The 12,053-nt window shown below is 49.9% G+C and overlaps 1 protein-coding gene across 3 annotated transcripts in view; it reads right to left on the reverse strand.

Annotated features, from left to right (window-relative positions):
- The window catches only part of Adamts7 (ADAM metallopeptidase with thrombospondin type 1 motif 7), a 37,639-nt gene extending 26,463 nt beyond the window's left edge, over nucleotides 1-11,176 (reverse strand). For all 3 annotated transcript variants that reach the window (XM_052187658.1, XM_052187659.1, XM_052187660.1), the window contains exons 1-2: nucleotides 10,895-11,176; nucleotides 1,739-2,100 (exon numbers count right to left, since the gene is read on the reverse strand). In XM_052187658.1, the coding sequence (XP_052043618.1) occupies nucleotides 1,739-2,100; nucleotides 10,895-10,958 (426 nt within the window). In that variant the 5' untranslated portion in view covers nucleotides 10,959-11,176. The remainder of the gene's footprint in view (nucleotides 1-1,738; nucleotides 2,101-10,894) is intronic.
- Between the last annotated feature and the right edge of the window lie 877 nt (nucleotides 11,177-12,053).

The following is a 12,053-nucleotide window of genomic DNA, read 5'->3' on the forward strand; positions in this document are numbered from 1 at the left end:
CTGGGGAAAATTCACCAGAGTCACCGGTGGAGGGCTGTCACGAGGCTGCCTTTCCACATACCCCTGCCCTGCCCAGTTGAGCCCCACCTCCACAATCTGGACCCACAATAGACAGATAGGGCAACTCCCTCCTTCCAGGCTGTTGCTAATTCTTTCCTTGCCATTCTACACAGCCAAGGGCTTCAAAGCAAAGCTCCGGCCTTTACTAGAAGCCTCTTGAAACATCTCCAAGGATTTGGCCCAGCCCCTACATACATCATTAGGAGGAAGAAAGAGCTCTGCATTGGAATCAGACAAGAGGACATTTTGCACAGTCCCAGACGGCCCTCCTGAGTTGGGTGGCCCGTGTCCATACCCCCAGGATGTTTTGCATCTCCTCTGCCTGCCACTCTTCTCCAACCACCATGCCCCCTTCCCAGCTGGCCATTGCTTCTCGTCAACCTCTTCAGTCTCCCTGAGGCAATGAATCACTTCAAAAGCAGCTCTGTCACACCCAAGCCACCCAGTTGCCATGACCACCAAAGATATCCTGCTTCTCAAGTCCACAGCTGGCCAGAGAAAGGAAGCTGGCAGAAGCGCTTTGGGCACATATGCCTGGCACAGAGTTCAGAGAATGGAAGGTCATGAGATGCAGTCAGACAACCCACCACCTCCCTAGCAAGCTGGAGACTCTAATAGGGAAGATGGTGTCACCCCCTTAGACTTTCCCCTTGGGTCACACAGAGCTAAGAAACTCAGAGCACTAGAAAGTACACTGGCTTTAGGGACTACAGAAGGGGCTTTGAATCAGGGCCATTCCATCCCTGAATGGTGACCTTAGGCAAGGTCTGTTTGAACCTGTTTCCTCATCTGTAGAACAGGAAGCAGCTCTCCTCTGTTCAGCTGCCCTGCAAGCTCAAAGAGAAGACCTGCACCTAAGAAGCAGGCACAGACTCCTAAAGCAGAATAGACTGCTGCATAGATGGGCCTCTCAGGCCTAGGCACTACGCAGCTCGGCGTGCATGCCCGCTGGTCTCGTGGATTTCACCTGAGCTATGATGGTCCTTTGGAAGCAGTGGATGGCTGTGGCAGTGTACCCCCTTTCCTACTATACACCCTTGGGCGCTTGATGGTGCAGAAAGCAAATGAATGCTACCTACATCAGAGGCATTTTAGCCTTTGGGTAGTGGAATCCCACAGGCAATTAGGAACGTTCTCAGAGGCTAGCAGAGGAAGGAGGGGGATTTGGAGGATCTCTAGGCTGGACTGCAAGGCTAACAGACAAAGGATTCGGTTCATAAGTGAGTCTACAGAGAATCACTCATATCTGGCACTCCAGGGGAACCGGGACCAATTGCTTATTTAGCTTCTGCAAACTCTGTTCCATGTGGGGTCTCTGGGGTAGCAGCTCCCTTCCTACCCAGGGCATTTTCCAAACTTCAAGATTTGGGTCCCAAAACAAACAAGCAAATAAAGCCAGGACACAGGGGTCCACTTGGGAGGCAGAGGCAGGAGGATCTCTGAATTTAAGAACAGTCTGGTCTACAAAGTGAGTTGCCCAACAGAGGCAAACAAGGATTCTGGCGCACATAAAACTTTCAAGCTTTCTGTCCTTCAGAACAAGAAAGTCTGCACTGTTATTCCTATTTCCTGACAGAGGAAAGGTATACTGATCAAAGCCATTAGGCAGAGTCAATGTCACACCAACCCCAGACCCCACCCCCACCCCACCCCCTCCATGAGATCCCAGAGAACTCACTAGGCCATCACAGGCACTGATGGCTGCAAAGCCACCTTCCAGCTCTGGGTCCTGGACATCACCAAGCAAATGGCAGGTTGGAACGCTGGTTTGGATGTGCACATGGCCTAGGTTGCTGCGACGTCGGATCTCACTCACAAAGCCGGGAGCCAGGAGATAAGGGTTGGTGGTCAGGTTGAAAAGCAGCTCCCGCCCTTGGTACTGCAGCTGGTAGAAAGCAGATGAAGCCTGCGTGACAGTCACATCCCGCTTGCGCTTGTGCAGCACCTGTGGCCACAGTTCATAGGACAGGAAGGAGCCTCCAGCATCCACTCGCACCGGGTGCACGATGTCCAAACCCGCCCGGCCCTCCGTCACAAGACCTGCTGAGAGAAAGTAAACATTTAGGTCCAAGGCAGACTCGAGGTTCTAGCCGATCACTAGGAACTAGAGAAGCGGCAGCTAAGAGATGGCAGGATACCTAGACGCAAATCCCTACTGTGGCTAAGCATGGTGAGGAAGGCTTGCAAACCCAGCACTAACGAGTTTTAAGAGACTGAGACCTTATATGGAGTAGGAGGGCATCCCCCCCCCAGCTACATAACAATACTCCATATCAGAAAAACAAAGCCAAACTCTTCCCCATGCACTTTTTTTTTTTACCAGATTTGCTGTTTTATCACTCAGTTTCTCCATCTGAACTCCTACAGTAACTCCTTAGCCCATCTATCTTGGGCTTACACCCCAGGAGCCCTTCATCAACTCATTTTTAACATAGCAACCAGCAGGAGCCATGATCTTAACTCTGCGGCTATGCCCATCCCGCTTAGAGCAGAGCGCAACATTATAGCAATGGCGCACGAGGCCCTGAGGCCCTGGGCAAGGAGGGCTCTCCGGTCTCATCTCCAACGATTCCTTGCTTCCCTCTGCTGGCGCTCCCAGGCTCGTGATGTTCCTCAGCAAGCCACCGGTGTCCCCACCCCAAGTTTTTGCATTGTTGTTCCCTGTGTCTGAACATCCTTCCCTCTGTCTTCTGCCATCTTCCTGTGCCTCTGTTCTGAGGTATGATGTTGTCAGAACAGCAACTTTCAAGGCAAACCCGTTCCTCACTTAGTAAGTCTTCCCTATTCTGAGTACAAGCGTCAAGGTAGAATGACTCTACCTTCTGTTCATACAAGTGAACAATTGCTATCGCCCTCATTTTGAGGACTGAGAACTTGTTTGTGCCACTAAGGAAAGACACATTGTGTATACATCAAAATAATACCAGAAACACCAGATGTGGGAGCTTGTCACACCAGATGGAACCTTCTCACTTTGCACTTTAAAGGAAGCCCAAGATCGAACACAGGAGGCACACTGACCCACCATCATGAGCCTTGTCCAGGAATGCTGCCACTGTAAGGGACCTTCATCTGTCCCAGGGATTCAGTTTAAGCAGTTTTTTCTGTTAGGGACATATGGCCCACTTAAAACTGACACTCAAAACTGCTGCCACCTGGACCTGCATTTGCTAACTCTGAGCCCCGATAGCTCTGTGGCTTGCAGTTCATAAAACTTATTTGGTCCTGCTTTGAAGCTGGCTGTCTCCTTAACCCATTCTGTAACGCTTATACAGAATTGTGTGAAGGATAATGTGCCAGCGAGAGTTAATATTAGTAATTAAGATGAGACTAGGGGCTAGGATGGATGGCTCAGTGGGAAAAGTACTTACATCTCAAGCCCAAGGGCCCGAGTTCAATCCCCACAACCAAGGTTTAAAAAGCCAGGTGTGGTGGCATGTATTCATAATCCCAGAACTGGGGCAGGCAGACAGGAAAATCCACAGGCTTCGTGACAAGCCAGCCATTCTAACCAAGTCAGTGAGACCCTGTCTCAAAGGAGGTGGACAGAAGTCCTAAAGATGACACCCAACGTTGACCTCTCTGACTTCCGCACATGCACATAGCTGCTACACAGACACACATTTCAAAAAATAATAATAAAATAACCTGTTTAACTGAGGGCTGGAGAGAAGACTCAGTTGATACGAAGACCACTGCACAAGAGTATGAATCCCCAGAACAAGAGTCTAAACGCCCAGAAAAGGCTGGGTGCAGTGGTACTTACCTGTAATCCCAGCTCTGAGGAAAGGACTATGAGGACAGGCAGGTCTCTGAAGGTCATTGGCCTGACTAGGCGAATCAACAACCTTCACATTCAGTGAAAAAATCTTCCTTAACATTTGCAACTGGGGAAAGACAATACCTACCTGTGACCTCCACGTGCATGAATACACAGAAATGTGTACACACATACACTGTCAAATACGCATCCACCACACCACACACACACACACACACACACAGAGCAAACCTGTTTGCTGATGACTATGAGTACCAAGTGATTTAAGTAAGGAATACTCAGTGAATTACAGCCAACAAATTTGATGTAACTTCTTGCATTGTGTCTGCGTCTAACATGGTTCTCGATATCTTCCTTAAAGCCCTTGCTCAAACACCTCTCTGTGAGGCCTCTCTTGGCCATTTTATTTTAGTATTACGACTCCCTGGCTTTCCCTAACCCACTTCCCTGTTTTATTTCCCCCCCACAGCAATGACACACCCTGTCACTTAACGTTTTGTTGTTGTTGTTTTTGTTGTGCGTCCCTTTGTTTTCTCTCTCCTCCCAACGTCACTTCTAGGAAGGTAAAAATCTTCCTATTGTTTGTTGAAGAATTTAAGTGCTAGAAGTGTTTGGAACACAGTTGTTTTTCCGGAAATATTTGTTGAATGAATGTGTAGAGCGGAATAACAACAGAACTTACATTTCAGCGGCTCTTCTGAGAACTGAGCTTACTGACACTAACACAGCAGTGCCTGGCCCACCAGACTCAGCAGGCATTATTGGGATTGTTACTAGCCTGGTGGGGTGTGTCCACAGATGCCTGTGGATAAGAGATGCACATATATGTGGTCCTCCTGGGTTAGGGAGGAGCACCATCCAGATGGGGTCCTCTGGTGCCTCTCTGCCCCAGTTTCAGGGGGCCACCGTTGACGTCTTTCTTCGAAAGAGTTCTTATGAAGTGAGAGCTCGTGAGCTGGAGAAAGTCTGAAGACCTCAGCCTAAGCCCTTAGGGTTTGGAAATCACTCTATCACTCTTAGACTTTCCAGAAAAGAGAAACATTCTTCCTGTTGTTTGTTTCTTTGTTTCTTTGTTTGTTTTCCATGCATCCATTTAAAAAAAAATTGTAAATGCCTAAGACACAAGGAGTATCAAAAAAAAAAAAAGTCCACCATCTGGATTTACAACTCTCAATATAACCTTGAAAGTGGAGTAAAGAATTGTGTGGTCATTGAGTCATTAAGCAAGGTCTAGGGGCTTGAGAGATTGCTCAGTGGTTAAGAGCACTGACTGTTCTTCTGAAGGTCCTGAGTTCAAATCTCAGCAACTACATGGTGGCCACAACCATCTGTAATGAGATCTGATGCCCTATTCTGGGGTGTCTGAAGACAGCTACATTGTACTCACATATAATAAATACATCTCAAAAAAGAATGTTTAGCAAGGCATGGTGGTGCATGCCTGTAATCCCAGCACTTGGGAGGCAGAGGCAGGCGGATTTCTAAGTTCGAGGCCAGCCTGGTCTACAGAGTGAGTTCCAGGACAGCTAGGGCTACACAGAGAAACCCTGTCTCAACCCCCCCCCCCCAAAAAAAAAGGCAACACTAGCAACTATGGTTATTTTGGAGCAGTGATAAGCAAAAGCTTATTTCAAAGTATGTACATCAGTGAAACAAGAAAATTATTTGTAGGGCTGGAGAGAAGGGTCAGGCGGTTAAGACATATACTTCTCTTGCAGAGGACCGGGGGTTTAGTTCTCAGCGCACACATGGCAGGTCACAAACACCTATGGCTTCAGTTGCAGGGGATTAAATAGTCTCTTCCTGTCGTCCTCAGTCCCCTGTATACATGTGGTACACATGCATACACTTAGCCTACACAAAATAAAATAATTTCTCTTTAAGTTAAGAAAACATGTACTTGTAGAGCTGGGGAAGATAGGTCAGTTAGTAAACTGCTTGCCTTGCAAGCGTGAGTTCAATCCCCAGACTAGGTAATTCTGGCACTGGGGAGGCAGAGGCTGGGATCCCTGGGACTCCATGGCCTGCCAGTCCAGCTAAATTGGCCAGCTCCGGGCAAATGATAAGCACTGTCTCAATGAAGGTGAATGTCACTCCTAAAGATGATACCCAATGGCATCCTCTGGCCTCCACACGTATGTGTCCATAATTATTCACACCTCATAAAGTAAGTGTTGGTCTTATTCATAATTTAAAAAAATGCTAACTAGCACTTGAGGTTATAAAAGTTGTAGGTGTAATATTTTCCAATCCAGGCCCATTGCTTCCTGGGATTTGTGGTTCCTCAAGCTGAAGACTCTAGGTCAGAGCACCAAGAATAAGGTCTATCAGACTGCCTTCCAGGTAAGAGAGCAAATGAGGGCTCGGAGGGGTAGAGTAAGCTAAAGCCACACCCCGAGGGTGGGAGCATGAAGACCTGACCCCAATTCCCAAGTGGCTTCTCTTCAGTAGTATCCATCTATATTCTCAGACGTATCAATATGAAGAAATCTGATTATCACAAGTTTCCTAGAAGTCCAAGGCTAATCTTCAGAAGGAATCTCAGGGATAAGGCTCAGGCAGGAAAGCAAACGGATAACATACATATGAGTGTGTAAAGCCTCAGTGTAACCACCAGCTTTGCAAAACTGATGGCAAACACCTATAATCCCAGCAGTTAGGAAGGGAGACCTGAAGATCAGAAATCCAAGGTCATTCTTAACTGCATACAGAGCGTGAGTCCAGACTGAGTTGTTTAAGACTCTCAAAAACAAGTTTGTTTGCTTGTTTTTCTACACACCTACTACCTACATTGGTGCTGGGAGCCCCCTTCTCTTCCGCTGTCCCCTAGCCCTTTCCCTCTCTACAGCTCCTAGACTTCAGGCACAGGCAGGAAACTTGCTGCTCTGATTCACTGAGGTTTTCAGCCAGACACCTGACTCCACAGGCCCAGAGAAATAAATGTTCTGGTCCAAGTGTCCTGCAGACATATCCTGAGCTCTTTGCTGCCACCGGCCAAGTTGGGAGGCCAAGCCTACTCAGAGGCTCTACTGTGGCCATGTTACAGAACCAAACCCTCCCTCCACCCACTGCCAAAACTCACACAGGGTGCCACTCACATGGCCATGGTGTGCCCCTACTCTAGACATGGCTCTCTGCCCATGGCTGCCCTGACCTCTCTGAGAGTCACGGGGCGAGTGAGCTGGGAAGAATCTCCGTGTGGCTCTGAGCAAGTCTTTCCAATCAATGAACTTCACGGGGTGGGAAGTGCAAAGAGTTCCCAGACTTCCTGGACAAGAATTTCTTAAAAACAAATTCCCAGGCCCCATCCCAGACTCACTACTGAATCAGCATCTCCACAAGGGAGGATGAGGAAGCTTTTTTTTTTTTTTTTTTTTTTTACAAAAGCCTCAGGAAACTGGACTGTGAGGAAGGATAGAAATCTCCCACTGGGAGTGAACTTGACTGACTGACCTTCAGAAAGTACCGACAGAGCTTTGAAAAGCTAAGGCACATGAGACCTCGCCCACAGACTGCTCTCCTGTAGGTTTGGAGTTCTAGGGTTTCAAGATGTATAGGCTGTGTAATCACACCTTCCCAGGGGTTCTAACTGGGTCCTTTCAGAGGATAGCATGTTTGCTACCCTGGCATCCTAATAAGAGTGTTTGAGACTACTAACCCATGACCATAGACTGCAGGCCTGTCCTATTTATTGGCACATATATTGGAAAAAAATTAGTCAATTTCCAATGCTTAAAAATTATATGATCAAGCTAGACGGTGGTGGCGCACACCTGTAATCCCAGCACTCTGGGGGGCAGATGCAGGCGGATCTCTGAGTTCGAGGCCAGCCTGGTCTACAGAGTGAGTTCCAGGACTGCCAGAGCTAAACAGAGAAACCCTGTCTCAGAAAAAAAAATATATGATCTCCCCCCCCTCAAAAAAAATTTCAATTCCAAGCCTTCCTTGAAGTCTTGTTATCTGCACACATCAGACTTAAACTCCTTCCTGTCAAAGGGGGCTGGGGAAAACAGTGAGTCCTCCTTTGAAACTTGTGTTCTCCATCTATCTCTGTCCCCACTACTTACTATCGTGGCCAACACTGAGGCTGAGTATGGACAGGCTGCCCGTTCAGTATTGTGTATTTTCTTTCACTCAGTAAAAAAGCCCATCTCTAACCAAAGTGGAAAAAGCAATACACAGGCCAGGAGCCCACTGTTTCTAAACAAATCTGTCTTTTCCACCAGCCTTGTTTGGTCATTTCTGTTATGAAATGCTGGGTTCACGGCACCTGGTGTATGCCCTGGATACTAACTGTTTGGGAGCATTTGGTATTCCAAAGTCCAGGGAAGTGCAAAAGACACTAGCAAATAGAGAGGAGGGCACAAGGCATCCACAGCCTCTTACCCTGGCACAGTATGGAGAAAGTTCAAGCAAAGGAAAGGAATGGCCCCTTGCTTAGTCCGGAATGGACTGGGATGAAGAGATCCTCATCAGAGATAGCCCACTGTGAACCTCAGGTACTCAGACCCGCTCAGCGTGCACCGTAGGAACATCTCCTTAGCCTGAAACATGTCAAAAACTAAGCACAGAGAATGAAAATATGAGTAATTCTCAGCCATGCCTACCAGAAGACCCTGGTAGAGACCTTAGTGCCTGAAACCATGAGCACCTAGTGGGCAATAAAGGATAATTGCAGGTTCAAATACATTCACAAGTGGGCACCTACACAGGGACAGGGCACTAGAGCCGAAATTGCCTTGGAATAGTAGCTGGCACCACCCAGCAGGGTGCCAGTGGTTCACAGCAAAGTGTTCTGCCAGGTCAGGGCTGCCTTGATAGGACCAGGCTCCTGACACATAGCACACACTCCTGTGATAAAGACTCTGCGTATCCCCACTAGGTGACAACTCTCGTTTCAGTGCTTCTGCCAGAGAAATGCCAACATCGTACTAACCCTCACCTCACTATCAAGAGCCTAAATTACAATCCAGCCCTTCAAATGACCTGTAGAAGCCCATAGACTCGGGGCTCACTAAGCAATGCAGAGGAAAACACAACGGGTGTGAGGGGGAGGGGGTCGTCATAACCAGCTGGGCAACCCAGGAGACCTTTGAGAAAAAAATTAGTATGGATTCTCCTAAAACCTGAGCCTAGAACACGCTCCCTGGTGTTCCATTCAGTAGCAAGAGTCCATGCTCAGAGAAAAGACAAAGAGGTCCACAGCCTCAGAGTCAGAAACCCTGGGACCAGAAACAGAAGGGCCCCACACTACACATCTAGAGAGATTCCAGAGACACACACTCCACCCTGGTGGGCAGCAGAGCCTAGTGAAGGGAGGATGGCTGGCACCACAGGTAATAAATCCAGATAGCAGGACTCATCAAAGATGAGAAATCCTGTGGCGTCTGTCTAACAGAGTAACAAGGATAACGCCACTGCATGACAGGTACAACCCCATAATCAGCAACTGATCTTCAGTATTTTGGGCCTCATAAAAAAATCCTAAAAGATGGGGCTGATGAGATGGCTCAGCGGTTAAGAGCACTAACTGCTCTTCCGGAGGTACTGAGTTCAAATCCCAGCAATCATATGGTGGCTCACAACCATCCATAATGAGATCTGACACTCTCTTCTGGTCTGAAGACAGCTACAGTGTACTTATAATAAATTAAATAAATAAATAAATAAATAAATAAATAAATAAATCTTTGGGCCAGATCAAGTGGGGCCAGAGAGAGCAGAGGTCCTGAGTTCAATTCCCAACTACACTATACTCATATACATAAAATAAATTAATCAATTTTTAAAAAATCCTAAAAGATAACCTCTCCTGACCACACACACCTTCCAAGATTGCTCTCTCTCTCTCCACTGCCCTCTCTGACAGTTCAGCTAGTCTTTTAACCTATTTCCAGAACCATAGAAGAACGTCTTATACATGTCAGCTGCCTTGTAGTTCTGATTACAGATGATGAGAAATAAGAATGAGTAAGGTTGGGTCTTAGCAGGTATACACACACACACAGAGAGAGAGAGAGAGAGAGAGAGAGAGAGAGAGAGAGAGAGAGTTGAATGTTACTGTTAGATTAATCCCAAAAAGCTGCTCTCCTTAGCCACACCCCTCAGTGGTTTAAATGTTCCTGACATCCAGGCACATAGCTACAGTATCTTCACCAGGAAGGCAAGTGGCCTAATCTGGCCCAGAGCAGATTTTCCTTGAGGTCACCCCTGCCCCGTTTATATTGGTCCAACTCACTCAAGAGTTCATCCATCCCTCCAGTCCGTTCACCCCTGTCACACCCTTGAATCCCTCACCTGCAGATACGTGGCCATCCCCCCTTTTAGCCTGGAGCTTCCAAAAAATACAGGCTCTGGGGTCTCCCACACCCCTGACTCTCACAGTTCCAGGCCGGCTGCTCCAGGCTCTCCAGAATCGCGCTGCAACGCAGGTTGTGGCCAAACAAGAGCCTGGACGCTGGCCAGAGGCTCGTCGGAGGCCGGCCGGCCGGGCGGGGCTGGGAGAGTTAACTCAGGACGGAGGAAGAAGCTCGGGCTCCCCATTCCCCTCCCTTGAACACTAGGGGGAGGGGGAGGCAGGAAATGCAAGGGAGATGGGGACCCGGACCCCCGCGCCCGCCAAGCTGGGAGGAGCGGCGGCGGCGGACCCCGGGAGACCTGCGACCTGGCGCGGTCCCCAACAGCGTCCTAGCTGGTTTGCTTTCCAGGAGAGTCACCCGAAGGAGAGTGTAAGAAGCCGTGTTTCTCGCGGATCGTTCAGCCCACTCGGAGGAGCGCTCTCCCCTGAGTGATGCACTCAGCGTTGCACGCGCGGCTGGGAAGCCGAAGCCGTGAGAGTGCAAGCTCACTCCAGGGGGCAAGTCCCGGATGCCCGCTGAGTGGACAACTGAAGGATGGCTCCCGGTGGGTGCAGCTTCTCTCAGCTGCCAACACGACCCCCGGCTGATCCCTAATCTCAGGGTAAACCGGTCCTGCGCGGGGTTCACAGAGAAGCGGCTGGGATTGCAGGAAGGGTGGCAGGGTCAAGCGGGTCCCAGAGGCTCAGCCACCCACCTGATGCAGGTCCAGGGACGTGGGGCGCCAGAGCGCACAGGATCAGGAGGAGACCACGGTGCATGGCCAGGACGGGGTGGCCTCAGGACGACCCCTTGTGCACGCCTTCGTCGGCGCGTTTGCGTCCCAACCGGGCCTGGGTCCGACTCAGGACATGCCTGGCTTTAAACTCTTCCCGAGGTCCGGGTCCTGACTCTAGCCGCGGGGCAGCTGCACTCGCTCCTCCGGCAACAAAGACTGCAAGGCCCGCCCCCTCAGCCAGCTGCCGAGGCAAAGAAAGAGAGCGAGAAGCCGAGGAGAAAAAAAAAAAAGAAAGAAAGAAAGAAAAGGAAGGAGGGAGGGAGGGAGGGCGGGAGGGAGAGCAGGGCGCCCACCCCCGCCCCGCCCGGCGGGCTCCTGCCCCCGCCCCCGCCGGCCTCGCCCCGCCCCCGCCAGGCCTCAGAGCCCTGCGGGCGGGCCACCTCTTGCTGAGCACGGTCCCCACCCTACCAACTCAGGCTCCGGACCGCCCGCAGGGCTACAGACGTCCCCCTGGCGGTGGAGCAGGCCCGGGCCGTCTGTACCTTCCGAGGTCCCCCCCAAAATCTGGAGTTCTGCAGTTTCTTGTCACTAATCTGTGTTTCAGGAGACATTCTTGGGTCCCAAGCAGAGAATGCTTGCCCTTCAGAGAAGGAAACCTGGAAATGTCCAAGGAGATGGCACAGGGTAGAGGCAGGTTCCGGGGTGGGGGGGGTGGGGGGGGGGAGGTGTTCTAGATTTGTGTCCAAAGTCAGCCTAGGAGAGAGGCCTGGGCCCTTCTAGACTGGGCAGCAGCAGTTCACTGATTCCTTGGCTCCAGATGCTTTCAGATGTCTGTTTCCCCTGGAATCAGTACAGAGTTCTGCCAACAGCCTAGAGACTCTGGTGGGCCAAGACAGTAGCTATAGACTTTCAAGAAGGGACCCTGGTAACCTGGAGGCCAGCCAACCCTGTTTCATAGTCCCCAAAACCTTCTGTCCATGGTGGCCCTAACCCTGTGTCTTGCTTCCACAGTCCCTTTAGCCTATACTTCCCAGAGCAGACTCTGGAGAACACACACACACACAGCCTTCACTAAGCCTGGTTCTGCCCTGAGAGTGATGGACAGTCCTACTTCTCCCATCGGTCATTCTTTGTGCCG

This window comes from Apodemus sylvaticus, chromosome 7 (genome assembly GCF_947179515.1).
Source record: "Apodemus sylvaticus chromosome 7, mApoSyl1.1, whole genome shotgun sequence".
In the NCBI taxonomy this organism is placed as follows: Eukaryota; Metazoa; Chordata; class Mammalia; order Rodentia; family Muridae; genus Apodemus; species Apodemus sylvaticus.